This window comes from Salmo trutta, chromosome 12 (genome assembly GCF_901001165.1).
Source record: "Salmo trutta chromosome 12, fSalTru1.1, whole genome shotgun sequence".
NCBI lineage: Eukaryota > Metazoa > Chordata > Actinopteri > Salmoniformes > Salmonidae > Salmo > Salmo trutta.
The window spans coordinates 25,732,093-25,748,913 of NC_042968.1; the positions used below are offsets into that span (position 1 = coordinate 25,732,093).

Sequence of the window (16,821 nt, forward strand, 5' to 3'; positions counted from 1 at the left end):
TGATCTGGCGGACTCACTAAACACAAATGCATCTTTTGTAAATGATGTCTGAGTGTTGGAGTGTGCCCAGAGCTATCCATACATTTTAAAAATAAGAAAATGCTTAATAGAAGGAATTTCAAATGATTTATACTTTTGATACTTAAGTATATTTTAGCAACTACATTTACTTTTGATACTTAAGTATATTTAGAACCAAATACTTTTAGACTTTTACTCAAGTAGTATTTTACTGGGTGACTGCTACTTGAGTAACTTTCTATTAAGGTATCTATAATTTTACTCAAGTATGACAACTGGGTACTTCTTCCACCACTGTTAATTATTAACATTATTAATGTTATACAGTGGCTTGCGAAAGTATTCACCCCTTTGGCATTTTTCCTATTTTGTTGCCTTACAACCTGGAATTAAAATGGATTTTTGGGGGGGTTGTATCATTTGATTTACACAACATGCCTACCACTTTGAAGAAGCAAAATATGTTTTTATTGTGAAACAAACAAGAAATAACACAAAAAAATTGAAAACTTGAGCGTGCATAACTATTTACCCTCCCAAAGTCAATACTTTGTAGAGCCACCTTTTGCAGCAATTGCAGCTGCAGGTCTCTCGGAGTATGTCTCTATAAGCTTGGCACATCTAGCCACTGGGATTTTTGCCCATTCTTCAAGGCAAAACTGCTCCAGCTCCTTCAAGTTGGATGGGTTCCGCTGGTGTACAGCAATCTTTAAGTCATACCACAGATTCTCAATTGGATTGAGATCTGGGCTTTGACTAGGCCATTCAAAGACATTTCAATGTTTCCCCTTAAACCACTTGAGTGTTGCTTTAGCAGTATGCTTAGGGTCATTGTCCTGCTGGAAAGTGAACCTCCGTCCCAGTCTCAAATCTCTGGAAGACTGAAACAAGTTTCCCTCAAGAATTTCCCTGTATTTATCGCCATCCATCATTCCTTCAATTCTTATCAGTTTCCCAGTCCCTGCCAATGAAAAACATCACCACAGCATGATGCTGCCACCACCATGCTTCACTGTGGGGGTGGTGTTCTCGGGGTGATGAGAGGTGTTGGGTTTGGGCCAGACATAGTGTTTTCCTTGATGGCCAAAAAGCTACATTTTAGTCTCATCTGACCAGAGTACATTTTACATTTACATTTTAGTCATTTAACAGACGCTCTTATCCAGAGCGACTTACAGTAGTGAATGCATACATTTCATTTCATGCATTTTTTCCCCCATTTTTTTTTTGTACTGGCCCCCTGTGGGAATCGAACCCACAACCCTGGCGTTGCAAACACCATGCTGGCGTTGCAAACACCATGCTCTACTAACTCCACCATGCTCTACCAACTCCTTCTTCCATATGTTTGGGGAGTGTCCCAGATGCCTTTTGGCAAACACCAAATGTGTTTGCTTATTTTTTTTCTTTAAGCAAAGGCTTTTTCTGTCCACTCTTCCGTAAAGCCCAGCTCTGTGGAGTGTACAGCTTAAAGTGGTCCTATGGACAGATGCTCCAATCTCCGCTGTGGAGCTTTGCAGCTCCTTCAGGGTTATCTTTGGTCTCTTTGTTGTCTCTCTGATTAATGCCCTCCTTGCCTGGTTCGTGAGTTTTGGTGGGCGGCCCTCTCTTGGTAGGTTTATTGTGGTGCCATATTCTTTCCATTTTTTAATAATGGATTTAATGGTGCTCCGTGGGATATTCAAAGTTTCTGATCTTTTTTATAACTCAACCCTGATCTGTACCTCTCCACAACTTTATCCCTGACCTGTTTGGAGAGCTCCTTGGTCTTCATGGTGCCTCTTAGTGGTGTTGCTGACTCTGGGGCCTTTCAGAACAGGTGTATATATACGGAGATCATGTGACAGATCATGTGACACTTAGATTGCACACAGGTGGACTTTATATAACTAATTATGTGACTTCTGAAGGTAATTGGTTACACCAGATCTTATTTAGGGGTTTCATAGCAAAAGGGGTGAATACATATGCACGCATCACTTTTCCATTTTTTAAGTTATTTTTTTCATTTCACTTCACCAATTTTGACTATTTTGTGTATGTCCGTTACATGAAATCCAAATAAAAATCTATTTAAATTACAGGTTGTAATGCAACAAAATAGAAAAACACCAAGGGGGATGAATACTTTTGCAAGGCACTGAGGTAATGTTACAGTGCAGTATATCAGAGAAAGCATGTTTTGGTATGGGGTGAAATACCCTTCACTATGTGGCCAGGAGATGGCACTGAATACCCAGCTAGAACCGTTGTCAACGAGAGGGCCGTACCAGCACAGGTTTGAGAAGATCCCTTTAGGGATTTTGGACTACTTTGGCGGAAAAGTGAGGGGTGGCAGAGCCTACCTCTAAAGAGCATTTCTACCAATTATTACAGTTGACATATTATTTGTGTTATGATGAACTATAATGAATCCATTTTAGGAGGACAGGACACACTTAACGTTATTATCTCTAAACAAGTAGACAGGACCATACCATTACAGACTGTTGTGGACTGACAGGGTCATTGTAGGTTTGCTCTACCTTTGGCCCGGCATTTCCGCAGCTCCCGGTCTTGGATGAACCCTGCAAACATTTGGGACTCCATGAAGACCCCCAGGAAGCGACGGATACTCTTGGAGGCCACAGACTTGCGGAAGGCCTCACGCTGGAAAATGCGTTCTCCTCGCTCGCTCTGGGTGAGGAACAGGGAGTAGTGGCCGATGGTTTCCAGAAAGAAACGAATGAAGGCCTCCGACACCAGGCTGTTCAAGGAGTTACACTCTACAGAAACAGACGAAACAGGATAGGTTGGTATTATGATGCTGAAACTGAAACACACTTAATACATGTTCAATACATCTAGAAAGAAGCAACACAAACTACAGTGGAACTCTTTATGCTTGAGAATTGTGCTTGAGAATCAAGAAGAGCCTATAACATTTGTGGGAATGACACAAGAGTTATTTAGAGTTGATGTTTGACTGATATTGTGTATTCATACGTAACATTAAACAAACACTACATTCTGAACACCAGTAACCTTCAATTCAGTGAGGTGAATCACCCATTCCAGGAGTTCTCATCACTCCACAGAGAGCGTATTGCTCCCAGACATGTGCTGTACATGTTCTTGTTCACAGGGTTGAAACATGGCCAGTGCTCTGTTGTCCTAATTTACACTCGTAACATCTGGTTTAGTAGAGAGTGATGATGTGTCCCTCGTTCACCTTCGTCTGACTCGCTGTCAGAGTCCTGATTGATGATGTCATTCCTCTGCTCCAGAGCTAGCTCAAGAGCAGACTGGAGTTTCCGTGGCAACAGCGAGGCCTCATCATCCATCTATTCACACACATAACAATTTAATTAGTGACAATAAACAAGAATATCAAAAGATCAGTCCATATTATATTACAATAAACGTTCTGGTTTTTGTTTACGGTGAGGTACTGGAGAATTGAGACCAACCTGTCTGAGGAAGCGGTCAGTTCCTAAGTCCACCATCAAAGCCTGCAAAGGAAACAAACAAGTCACATATTTGTGACTCATTTCAGGAAACTAGGCGTATGTCGCACGTCACTACTTGACAGGAGAGGCATTTGAACATAAACATTCATTGTTTATCAAAATGCGATTTTTGCCAGAAATGCCTTTGGAACATGTGAACTTTCATGTGCCTTAATAACAAACGTGTATTCCATCTGTAAATATGAATACAATTGTTCAATTATGAGCCTAGTTGGTTTAGCTACGGAATAAGACAGGAATCATCCTGCTAGCCATGATTGGCTGAGATAATTGATGGGCTGGACATGCTGAGAGATGAGTTTGGATTGGTCTGACGTGTAGCATGCTTCTGTCTATAACTTGAGCTGTTCAGTATGTGTTGATAGTCCTTTCTACCGCACTGTTTTTGAAAGATATAAGGTTAGCCATTGAGAACTGCAAAAGTTTTGCAACTTTTCTCAACAACATTGATGCCCTAAATTTAGCAGGTGTTATCAACAGATCAGTTGGAAAAAGTGATGGGCTACTTTCTGCACACGGTCAGTGTGAACCGGAGTGACTTGACACAATACTGGCCAAACAAGATGTACCAACAAACAAAGAGTTAAATGGTTCCAGTCTGCCGTAAAGCATTCATCCATGTATACAGGTAAGAGTCTAGCTACATTTTCAGATATTATACCTTTCAAATTTTGTCAGAATGTCGTTTCATTGCAAGTAAAGCATACTGTTCGCTAGCTAGCGAGCGTTAGCTTGCTGGTTCGCTATCTAACGTTACATGTATGATATGTGTCGTAATATTATTTGAATCACAAAAACATTTTTTATTACTAGTTATAGCCTAATGTTAGCTAGCTAACATTGAACCTGGTTGGTTAACTTTAGCTACCTGCAGATTCATACTACAGCTATGACAATGTTTGTATTGGTAGTAGTATGAGTTGGGATTATTCCGGTTCATTGTTTAGCTAGATAGCTACATGTCTAAAGAAAAGACTCCACTTCACCAGATGATTACATGACCCATCAAGTTAGCCAGGTGTGTCTGGCGATTACGACCATCTATTGTATTTCTAGACAATAGTGGCCCATCCACTTAGCTAGACGAGGATGGGGGTTGGTTACAGCATTTCCTTCACATGGCCCATCAATTTAGACAAGTGTGTCGGGTAAGTGTCATCTAATAATTCTAAAATATTTTTATCTGGACACTTTCTGTTTTTGATATTGCTACAATGCAAGTAACCATTTCACTGTACCATTTACACCTTCTGTGTCCTGCGCATGTGTGTGTGTTTACCAGAGACGGTAATGTGAAGAACAACATGATCTGCACCAAAATCAGATTAGGAAATAGGCCAAGGACTAGAGAAAGTGTATTTTTACCTGGAGTTTTTTGTTGTTGTGTAGGCTAGTACTTTTACCACTTTTAGTCATGAAATCTTTGGTTGTTTACTAAACTAGTCACTGTTTAGCACATGGCCTCACATGTGAATCCTTAAAGAGATGGGTGTGGCTAAGGCTTAATAGGATGTGAACAATGCTGAATGGGTATAGACAAAGGAGAGCTCTCCAGTAGGTGTAACAAAACACTTCTCAAAAATGGGGTTACAAGTTTATCAACTTTCAAAGCAGAATTACTTTCCCATTGTTCCTCAACTGCAGTGTATGATATACCATTTTCTACCTCTGAGGCTCTACTTTTATCCAATATAAAAAACACCATTTAAAATGTTGCTACATAAGACCAAATCGAGGTGGTCGATCACATTTAGGAATCCTCAATCAAATCCAGGCTTCTTCCATGTGCATACAGTGGCTTAAAGTGAATACCAATGCCCTCTACAAATAAGTCAAACTCTCCAACAAGAGAAAGACAAGCTCTTCCAGAAGTTGAAAGTGTTATACCAGTGTTAAAACGAGACCTTTAAAAGCACCGAAAGGATGCTTGGGGAATTTTAACGATTTTAATTGAGTCGATCAGCAACATCAAGACAGATGACAACAGATGCTGTTGACAGGCCATTAAAAGCCCTGTGTTACGTATGACAGACAGGGTGAGATTGTCTTTTCGCTCATACCATGGGCTGAGGGCAGATGCTGCTGACTCAGACTAACTGTGTTAATAGCAGAGAGCTGGGCTTTAAGAGGCCTGATGGCTTCTCCTGCCAGGCTTTTATTGAGAGCCAGAAACTCCCACTCTCCCTCCCTAGTGGGGCCAGAACCCCAGAGCTGAGGGCTGAGGCTGCCCTGGCATGGGCCCTGCAGGCTGCAGCAGCTGCCAACTGCCAAGGCCACATTCACTGGGGGGTTTAGGCCAGGGTCAGCCACACTACAGCACATTGAGGCTGGAGGAGTTGTTGCTACTTAAACGAGGATGGATTCTGGTGATTTCCTCCTCTTTCTACTCTGCCTTGGCAAATCAGCGCTCCGTTCCAAGAATGCTGCAGAACAGAGCAGAACTGTCCAGCTGGGAGAGCAGAGAAGCAGACACGTCTTCTTTCCCTCCTCCCTCTGTAATTGGTGACAAAACTGCTGCAGGTCAACGTCCTGTCAGGCTTTGACCACAGCGAGACTGCTGGACAGCACTGAACAGGCAATTATAGCTATAGCAGGCCTCACACCGTGTGGACTCTGACAGCTCAATACTAGGAAGCTCATAGCTTGAATTCTAATACTCAATTCTGGGAGCCTACAGGGTCTGTGGCAGCAAAACAGAGGAAACGGGTCATATTACACTCAGCGCTCTGAGAGAATTCAAGTTTGAGCCGACCTTTCGAAAACACAATGCTATTGCTCAACGTGTGACTGTGAATTTAGCATGAGACTGATTTAGAACTCTCTCTGGTATGTAGTGCTTGAATGAATAGACGTAAAAAAAAACTTTGAGGGTAAAATTGCTCTGAATCATTGGAAGGTCCAGCATTCTTTCAAAGAAGCCTGTGACAGTCATCATGAGAGTGTGGTTTCATCCTGGACCCAGGGGTGGTCCTGGGTCTCTGAGGGAGGTTGGGAGGAGCACCATGATAGCTGTCTCGTGAGATGTCCCAGTTACTGTATATACGGATCCCTCTGAATCTGTCCCATGGCTGCACCAATCAGCCAAGAGAATCAACATTCTCTATGCAATTCTCTCCAGAAATGTAAGTCCCCCATTGGATAAATGTTTAATGAAAACAAGCAGGGTAATTGACTGTGTAATATACTGTAGGTTGTTGTGGGCATTTTACTGCTGACCAGTAACAGGAAGGCCACTCCCCAGCCCAGTGTCTAACAGAGAGATGGAATGTGACAGTGGTATAGCCTCTAATCTGTAGCCTCAAGCTAACCAAATCAGAGGAGCAGAATGAGGAGGAAATGAATAGAGCCAATACATTAAACCAGGTCAAAGAAAAGCAAGACAGTGGGAGACAAAGATGAAAAGCCAGAGAGAGAGACATGAAGTACCAACCTCTTCCACAGGCAGGTCTTTGAGTTTGGGCAGTGAGCTGGACAGGAGCCCCACCAGGAAGGGCGTGGGGCAGCAGACGATGTCCACCATGGAGGCAGGCAGGACGGGGATGAAGGTGTGCTGCCAGGAGAAGGGATAGAGCAGAGCCACCACCGCGTGCATACAGCTGGACAGGGTACTGCAGAGAGGGAGACAGACAACCGTAGAATTACATATAGAATCACTATATCTAATCATTTTAAGATCTCTATGGGGACAGTCAACATCAGATACAGCTGGACAGGGTACTGCCGGGGAGGGAGACAGACAACATCACTCACAACACAGAACTGCAGGGGGCCCATCAGAAAAAACAGATATGAACATTGTTAGGGGAAAACATGGAGATGCCAGATTTTCCATCAGATTGCCCACTTTATCCTGACCTTTGAAAGGGAGTGGTGGATTGTGTTTTGAAGTGAACCCTGAATACTCCTAAAACAACAGCCAGCAGCGGACAAAGAACGACAAACAGATGCAACAAAAATGTGGACTCTCATGTTCCTCTATAAAATACAAAATAAAAGCTTATTGAGATTTAAAGTCCATCATTATCTGCCTCTAATATCAAGAAGAGAGCCTAATGAGAGCGTATTGCTTAACGTCATAAGTGAACCAGTCTTTCCAACGTCCAAACCAAACAACAACCTGATCCTCTTTTTCTTGAAACAATTACTTTTGTATATGTGAGGTGAACCAGTGTGGCTATGTACCCTGGCTTAACACTGCGTTCCTTCCTCCAGTTGGTCTAAGGGACAGTCTGAAATCCATTCTTAACAGGCTGTTCTTTCTCTCCAACAAAAGAAGAAAATAAGAAAAAGAGCAGAAAGAAATCACTCCTCCTGACTCTCAGCTGCCAGGAGAGAGAGGTCCGTACAACAGTTCACATTGGAGCAGCCAGTAGTGGGAAAAATACCCAAATGTCATACTTGAGTAAAAGTAAAGATAACTTAATAGAAAATGACTCAAGTGAAAATGAACATCACCCAGTAAATACTACTTGAGTAAAAGTCTAAAAGTATTTGATTTGAAATATACTTAAGTATCAAAAGTAAATGTAATTTCTAAAATATACTTAAGTAATTAAGTATCGAAAGTATAAATAATTTCAAATTACTTATGTTAAGCAAACCAGAAGGCACCATTTTCTTGTTTTTTTTTATTTACAGATAGCCAGGGGCATGTGTTCAGTGAGTCCACCAGATCAGAGACAGTAGGGATGACCAGGGCTGTTCTCTTGATAAGTGTGTGAATTGGACCATTTTCCTGTCCTGCTAAGCATTCAAAATGTAACGAGTACTTTTGGGTGTCAGGGAAAATGTATGGAGTAAAAAGTACATTATTTTCTTTAGGAATGTAGTGAAGTAAAAGTAAAAGTTGTCCAAAATATAAATAGTAAAGTAAAGTACAGAAACTCCAAAAACTACTTAAGTAGTATTTTCAAGTATTTTAACTTAAGTACTTTACACCACTGGGAGCAGCAGACAGGCAGACAGGTTCACCCATGGCAACCATTCAAAAGATTTAATTTTTTACGTTTCCACCTCTTCCACTGACAGTGTAACACCCTTAACTACACAGCTAAGACCTGCTCTATAAACATCTGTGACAGGCTGATTACACTAGGCACTGCCACTGTGGCAACACACACACTAGGTCCACTCCCTCACCCTCAGATGGGTTGAGTGTGTTACAATAGTTTAACAAGATCTTGAATCCGTTTGATATTACCCAAAACAGCACCCTTACCGCTGGTGAATTTTGACAGCTGTGGCTTAACACAAAATCACAAACAGTATGTCGTCTTTCTCACGGTCCCAAGTTTGTTGACCGTGGCCGACCGCCCTCCCCTCTGCCCCCCTGCACTCCATACAGTCCATGTACACACAGATAGAGAGGGGAAATAAACCATGAGGCCCATCAGAAACACAGATACCACAACTCTAAATCAGTGGGGATCAAACACCACTGAAGATGAATGCATTGTTAATAAGGAATGTTGTCCATAGTTGTTCTCTTCAACAGCAGAGGGCACATCCTACCAAACACACAGTACTCCCCATACATATAAGTGTCCAGACTCTACCACAACGTCAATATTGATGTGCATACAGCCTCTCCTTGATGGAACCTTTATCTTGTTTTGGTACAGTTTACTGTAAATAGAGCTATGAGTATAATGGCAAGTTATTATAGTTAATGAACACTGTAAAGCGAGACCAGTATCTACATGGCTCAACAACTGCAGCCCCATGGTCTGTTCAGGTTTCTTATTCACCCATCATAACATAGAGCAGAAAGCAGTCTCAGTTTCACTGTCTGAGTTTTATTTGCAGAAGGAGCTGATCCTTTTGAACAGATCCAGTCTCCGGGGTTTGACATGTTCCAACAGGGAGTGATGGGGTACAGCTCTCACAACCTCAGCCACAGGCAAGACAGAGCTAGCGCTGCAGAGGAGAGGACTGATACCATGAGTATCACTTACACACTCAGTCCTGAGGGAAACACTCATGGGAAATGATGAACTTGCAAGAAAAACACCATCTCTGCCCACATCTGCCAGTCAACTCTCTAAGGGTGCGTGTCAAATGGCACTCTATTCCTTATATATTGCACAACTTTTGACCAGAGCCCATATGGGCAGTAGTGTACTACATAGGGAAAGGGGTTCTATTTGGGACGCAATCTAAAGCAGAAAGGAATGGCAGACCTTTACAGACCAGGTCATATCAAAACCATATCAGCACCCGCACAACTGTCCATTTAAGTGTTGAGGATCCTAACTTTGCTTTGTGATATATTGCATTTGGGGTTATATAAGCATGTCAGATCAGGAATGGTTGGCCTGGGTCTGTCTGTGGCTGACCATGCAGATTCCCAGGAAACTCTCAGGATAGAGAGGCTTACTCTGTCAGACCCACAGGTGCAGGATGGAGAGTCCCAGTGTCAGCAGCACTGTCCACAAGCTCAGACGGGCCCATTTCAGCCCAGGACAAACACAGGCCCTGGCAGGAGCATCAGTACAGCTGTTGACTAACAGCTCCTCATACTGAAGCAAATACATCTTTTTCTGGGTGAGAATCAGTGCTTAATTTGTAAATCGGGAGGTGCCGGAACAAAAAAGTGAGTGCAAGAGGGGGGTAACCTGGGGAGCTCTAATGTACCGGAACGCATGAGAGAAAAATCCCCTTTAATAAAGCACTGCATACATATCATTGCATTTGCGTAGTGGCATAGAGAAGTAGAGCAGAGGCACTTACAGAAGTTGCACACATGGAGAACATTTTTACAAATGGTCAAAATGACAGTATACTTTGACACTGACACACTGAGATCAAGAATAACGACCTCATCTTAAATCCATCAATAGTCTAGGCATAGGTGTGTGGAGACACACATATTGTAGGCTACAATATGAGGAGGAAATTATAGTCCTAAAAATGCTTTCCAGTTTCACTGACTCACCCAATCATGTGCAGCTCAATCACCGGTGATTCGTGCCAAAAGCCTCTCTCTCTCTTGTTTTACTTTGTAAAAAAATATTTGGAAGTTGATCAAAAATGTTGGTAGCCTACAGCAAACACATTAGAGTCTTCTCTTTTCAGCAGGAGCCATTTGCTTTCCAACCTATGTTTTCCCACAATTGTATTTGAAATATTGCCTATTTTATCTGCATGCACTTCACTGGCAGATTTAGGCTATGCCTTGTTATTGGCTACACACAATCCATAGCTAGATAATTTGTTAAAATAAGCTACTGATCTTCTGTGACTAAATGATATGCTTTCTCATGGTGTACTAGGCTATACTGAATTATTTCATTTCTTTCTGAACAGACTGCAGTAACTCTATAACTTTGGCAAATGTATTTCAATTGATCAGGGGTGCTGCAGCTCCTCCAGAACCCTTCGCACGGCTATGATTCTATAAGGAAATACATGATGAAGTGCAACACTGGAGAGATCAGCGTTGCAGGCTCATTCATGTCTATCAGAGCAGAGAGGGAGAGAGATCATAGAAAGTGAATCTTGTTCCAATTCTGTGAGAGACACAGGCGTGCTTCTGACACAGCCACAGCCACATGTTGGTCTCAAACATAGGTTGCAATGTTGCGCAAACGTAAACCAACACGAATATCCGGGAAAAAAATACTTTTTCACATGACGGGGGGCCTCGAATGAACTTCAATCGCTTTAGGGCCTCTTGAGTGGAGCAGTGGTCTAAGGTACTGCATTGCAGTGCTAGCTGTGTCACTAGAGATTCTAGGTTCAAGTCCAGACTCTGTCGCAGCTGGCCGCGACCGGAAGACCCACGGGGCGGCGCACAATTGGCCCAGCGGCGTCCGCTGGGCCAATTAGGGGAGGGTTTGGCAGGCAGGGATGTTCTTGTCTCGCGCTCTAGCGACTCCTGTGGCGGGCCGGGTGCAATGCACGCTGACATGGTCGCCAGGTGTGCGGTGTTTCCTCCGACACATTGGTGTGGCTGGCTTCCGGGTTAAGCAGGCATTGTCTCAAGAAGCAATGAGGCTTGGCTGGGTTGTGTTTCGGAGGACGCATGGCTCTCGACCTTTGCCTCTCCCGAGTCCATATGGGAGTTGCAGAGATGAGACAAGACTGTAACTACCAATTGGATACCATAAAATTGGGGAGAAAAAGGGGGTAAAAAATTATAACTTTGATCGCTTTTATTAGGATCCAGCTCAAATTAAGCAATGGTGAGAATGATGAATGAATGTGTGCATACTGCTCATTGGTGCATCTAGTAGAATGTTAAGTATTCACAGAGCTCCAATGTCTTTTCCCCACTTCCTCTCCATAAGGATCTCAAGTCCCCATCACGGCCTAGGCTTGGACTCCCTGGTATGAACAGTTGTAGCGGAAGCTGTTGAACAGCAAGACCAGGCTTCCCTTGGCAACCCTACACATGGTCCTACTCAAGCCTATTGATTCCAATGCTTCTTGTGGGCAGCATTGCCGGGTGTGTGTATATATAATAATAATAATAATAATAATAATAACAATGATAATAATAATAATAATAATAGGAAAGTCAGATGCTTGGCCTTTGGTTTCCATCTTCTGAGTTTCCCTCTTCAGTCTCACAGAAACATTTTACATACAGTATGTTTCCACTGTGTTCATCCACTCCACCTTTGGGTGTTAGAAATACACACAGGGAAAGTGTTAAGTTGTTGTAGGTTGTTTGGTGCGGTGCCAGCATTGCTCAGTGTGATACAAGTGTTCCGGAGTAATAAGGGACTAAATAAACTGTACAGCTTGTTCCCAGATTAGAGTGGTACACTGTAGCTACCTACAGTGGCTCACTTTAACAGACTGGGTTTACAGACATACACCATATTATACGGCTGCTGCTACTGGAGTCTGGAGCAATGGGCTCTTCCTGAATCTAATGCAAACCCCAGTCATTTCAACAGGTGGTAGAAGAAAATTATGAATGGGGTTTGAAAGGAGGATTTTAAACTAATAAAAATGCAATACAACTGGTGACTACCATGTGTTAGTTTGAAGTTTTCTGATGTTACAGTGAGCGGTGCAAGGGGAAACGAGGTACAGAAAGCAGCCTTCCTTCTCCCCCTCAGAAAACAAGAGCCTGATTAATTCACCAGGACCATGAGAAAAGCTTTCAGAGGCGGTCTTTTGCTCTCCCTCTGCACCCCCCACTCTTTCTTTCTCCCTGTTTCTCCCTCTCTTACCCTCCATCTTTCTCCCACTCATACACACACTACCTCCCCCCCAATCCCCTGTCTCTTCTACTGTGGGCCTCTCATCAAATACAATAGAAACATTCACTTATTAAAGCACTTCAGTAATTGGAAACTACCTCCATGTTCTCAGATTGAATCGCTTCTCTTTTTTTGGCCAATCACATCTACACCCACAGGCTGGGTTGAAGATGGGAAGGTTAAGACAACAAAGTCATTCTATGCGGAAGCGTTCAAAAATAAACAAATTCATGGAAACAGCTCCATTGATATCTAGTCGCGCCGTTGCTAACTAGCAACGCTGGTCCCATGAATTGCAAAGAGTTATGGGATATTAGAATCCTCTTGTCTTAACCTGTATATTTTGAACCTAGCCCACAGGCAAGCCCTAACAATAGAGGAATGGCAGGGAAAAAGTTTAGACCCGCCCATTTAGACCCACAGAGAGGCAGATCAAACAAGCCAACACTCTCTCAGTGGTGGTAACCCTTCTCTGTCCTAGACCCATAATAACTGGAAGATGATGTTTACATTATGAGCACTGCAGCAATCCCAGCACAGAGCCTTCAGGTAAATCTGATTAAGCAATTACAGACTGATGTAACCGATGATGAATTTACGTAATTAGGCATCTGTCACGTCCTGACCAGTAAAAGGGGTTGTTTGTTATTGTAGTTTGGTCAGGGCGTGGCAGGGGGTGTTTGTTTAGTGTGTTTCGGGGTTTTTGGTTATGTTCTATATTTTCTATGTGTTTGTCTAGTTTTTCGATTTCTGTGTTGGGGTTTTGGAACGACCTCCAATTAGAGGCAGCTGGTTGTCGTTGCCTCTAATTGGAGGCCATATTTAAGTGGGTTAGTTTTCCCTTGTGTTTGTGGGTGGTTGTTTTCTTGTATAGTCTGAGCACCTTACAGGACTGTTTTTCGTCGTTTGTTTTGTATGAGTATTTTTTCCCTTCTAATAAAAAGAAGATGAGCATTCTAACCGCTGCATATTGGTCCGATGATTTCACCTCTTCAGACAACGAAGTTTGTGACAGCATCAAAGTTGTTATTACAGCAGCCATTTGCTGGTTAATCATCATCAGTTCTGAGTAACTGTCTGTCTGGCTGTTTGATGTCACAGAAAAGCAGCAATTTTATTTATTTTATTTCACCTTTATTTAACCAGGTAGGCAAGTTGAGAACAAGTTCTCATTTACAATTGCGACCTGGCCAAGATAAAGCAAAGCAGTTTGACATATACAACAACACAGAGTTACACATGGAGTAAAACAAACATACAGTCAATAATACAATAGAAAAATAAGTCTATGTGAGCAAATGAGGTGAGACAAGGGAGGTAAAGGCAAAAAAAAGGCCGTGGTGGCGAAGTAAATACAATATAGCAAGTAAAACACTGGAATGGTAGATTTGTAGTGGAAGAAAGTGCAAAGTAGAAATAGAAATAATGGGGTGCAAAGGAGCTAAATAAATAAATAAATAAATAAATACAGTAGGGGAAGGGGTAGTTGTTTGGGCTAAATTATAGATGGGCTACGTACAGGTGCAGTAATCTGGAAGCTGCTCTGACAGCTGGTGCTTAAAGCTAGTGAGGGAGATAAGTGTTTCCAGTTTCAGAGATTTTTGTAGTTCGTTCCAGTCATTGGCAGCAGAGGACTGGAAGGAGAGGCGGCCGAAGGAGGAATTGGCTTTGGGGGTGACCAGAGAAATATACCTGCTGGAGCGCATGCTACAGGTGGGTGCTGCTATGGTGACCAGCGAGCTGAGATAAGGGGGGACTTTACCTAGCAGGGTCTTGTAGATGACCTGGAGCCAGTGGGTTTGGCGACGAGTATGAAGCGAGGGCCAGCCAACGAGAGCGTACAGGTCGCAGTGGTGGGTAGTATATGGGGCTTTGGTGACAAAACGGATGGCACTGTGATAGGCTGCATCTAATTTATTGAGTAGGGTATTGGAGGCTATTTTGTAAATGACATCGCCGAAGACGAGGATCGGAAGGATGGTCAGTTTTACGAGGGTATGTTTGGCAGCATGAGTGAAGGATGCTTTGTTGCGAAATAGGAAGCCAATTCTAGATTTAACTTGGGATTGGAGATGTTTGATGTGAGTCTGGAAGGAGAGTTTACAGTCTAACCAGACACCTAGGTATTTGTAGTTGTCCACATATTCTAAGTCAGAAGTCAGAACCGTCCACAGTAGTGATGCTGGACGGGCGGGCAGGTGCAGGCAGCGATCGGTTGAAGAGCATGCATTTAGTTTTACTTGTATTTAAGAGCAGTTGGAGGCCACGGAAGGAGAGTTGTATGGCATTAGCTCGTCTTGAGGGTTGTTAACACAGTGGCCAAAGAAGGGCCAGAAGTATACAGAATGGTGTCGTCTGCGTAGAAGTGGATCAGAGACTCACCAGCAGCAAGATCGACATCATTGATGTATACAGAGAAGAGAGTCGGCCCAATAATTGAACCCTGTGGCACCCCCATAGAGACTGCCAGAGGCCCGGACAACAGGCCCTCCGATTTGACACACTGAACTCTATCAGAGAGGTAGTTGGTGAACCGGGCGAGGCAATCATTTAAGAAACCAAGACTATTGTGTCTGCCGATGAGGATGTGGTGATTGACAGAGTCGAAAGCCTTGGCCAGGTCAATGAATACGGCTGCACAGTATTGTTTCTTATCGATGGCAGTTAAGATATTGTTTACGACCTTGAGCGTGGCAAAGCTCTGAAACCAGATTGCATAGCGGAGAAGGTGCGGTGGGATTCGAAATGGTCGGTAATCTGTTTGTTGACTGATATAAAGCCTTTTGATACATACGAAGACGCTTGCTTTAGGCAAACGACCCGTTGTGTCCTCTTAAACAAGTCATACACAGCCTACAGTACAAATAAAGGGTTAATGCAACAGTCCATGTAACCCCGTAGGCTCGGCCCTAATTTACTCGCCGCATGGCAAATGGCCCAAGACAATGCCTAAGGTTCAGTATTGCCTTGTAACTTAAGCTTTATGTATGTAATTTCATTCATTTTATAAAGTTAATAAATAATTAGCATACATGTTTAGATATTCACTTCTCATGACCATTTCTTGATCTTAGTCGGCTGAGATGGAATCCCTGAGCTGACAAGGTAAACATCTGTCCTTCTGCCCCTGAACAAGGCAGTTAACCCACTGTTCCTAGGCAGTCATTGTAAATAAGAATTTGTTCTTAACTGACTTGCCTAGTTAAATAAAGATTAAATAAAATAAAAACACATAATACTTGATTGCACATGATTTTACCATAATATCAAATGGAGTCAGATAAACATTTAAAAACCCTATGGTCTATGTCTAATTAGCATAATGAAATGAGCATAATTCTAACAATAAAAAACATACAAAATTGTCAGTTTAAGCTAGAGATCACTGTTTTTTTTGCATTGGATGCGTTGGACCGCATCCGTCTATGTCGCACTTCCGCATCTGCAATGAAAGGTGACGGAGCTAAAGCGGGGGGTTTTCAAACCATGAGACATCCTGAAAATCGGTCTTCTCACAAAATCGTCTGTAGCGTCCGAACGGTTTGGGCTACAAACCTCTCTGTGGAAAGATGACTCTCACAAACATGGTGTTCTCCGTTTTGCTCTATGACCCCCACAAGCATCTTGGGACTCATCTGAAGTCGGTACAGCCGATCTGCCAACTTCTGTCTGTAGCATCCGAACAGTTAGGGCTGCACACTAATACGACCCCTCTGTGAAAAGGTGAGACTTGCCCCTCCCCCCAGTTGGGTCAGGGCTTACTGTTATCGGTTAATAGGCTAACTACATAGTCTTATGTATATTTAAGTAATTAGGCCAGAGGAGGTGTGGTATATGGCCAATATACCACGGCTAAGAGCTGTTCTTATGTACGACGCAATGCAGAGTGCCTGGATACAGCCCTGAGTCGTGGTATATAGGCCAAATACCACAAACCTCCGAGGTGCCTTATTGCTATTATAAACTGTTTACCGACTGAATTAGAGCAGTAAATAGTTTTTTGTTGTTGTCATACCCATAGTATACAGTCTGATATACCCCGGCGTTCAGCCAATCAGCATTCAGGGCTCAAACCACCT

General features: G+C 42.9%; 1 protein-coding gene across 3 annotated transcripts in view; it reads right to left on the reverse strand.

The window, feature by feature from the left end:
* The window catches only part of LOC115203248 (suppression of tumorigenicity 5 protein-like), an 82,115-nt gene that overhangs the window by 1,614 nt on the left and 63,680 nt on the right, over positions 1-16,821 (reverse strand). For 2 of the 3 annotated variants that reach the window (XM_029767777.1, XM_029767776.1), the window contains exons 15-18: positions 6,961-7,138; positions 3,471-3,512; positions 3,233-3,344; positions 2,547-2,786 (exon numbers count right to left, since the gene is read on the reverse strand). In XM_029767777.1, the coding sequence (XP_029623637.1) occupies positions 2,547-2,786; positions 3,233-3,344; positions 3,471-3,512; positions 6,961-7,138 (572 nt within the window). Of the gene's footprint in view, positions 1-2,546; positions 2,787-3,232; positions 3,345-3,470; positions 3,513-6,960; positions 7,139-15,981; positions 16,504-16,821 lie in introns of those variants that run through there. The other variant, XM_029767778.1, reaches the window with a different exon arrangement.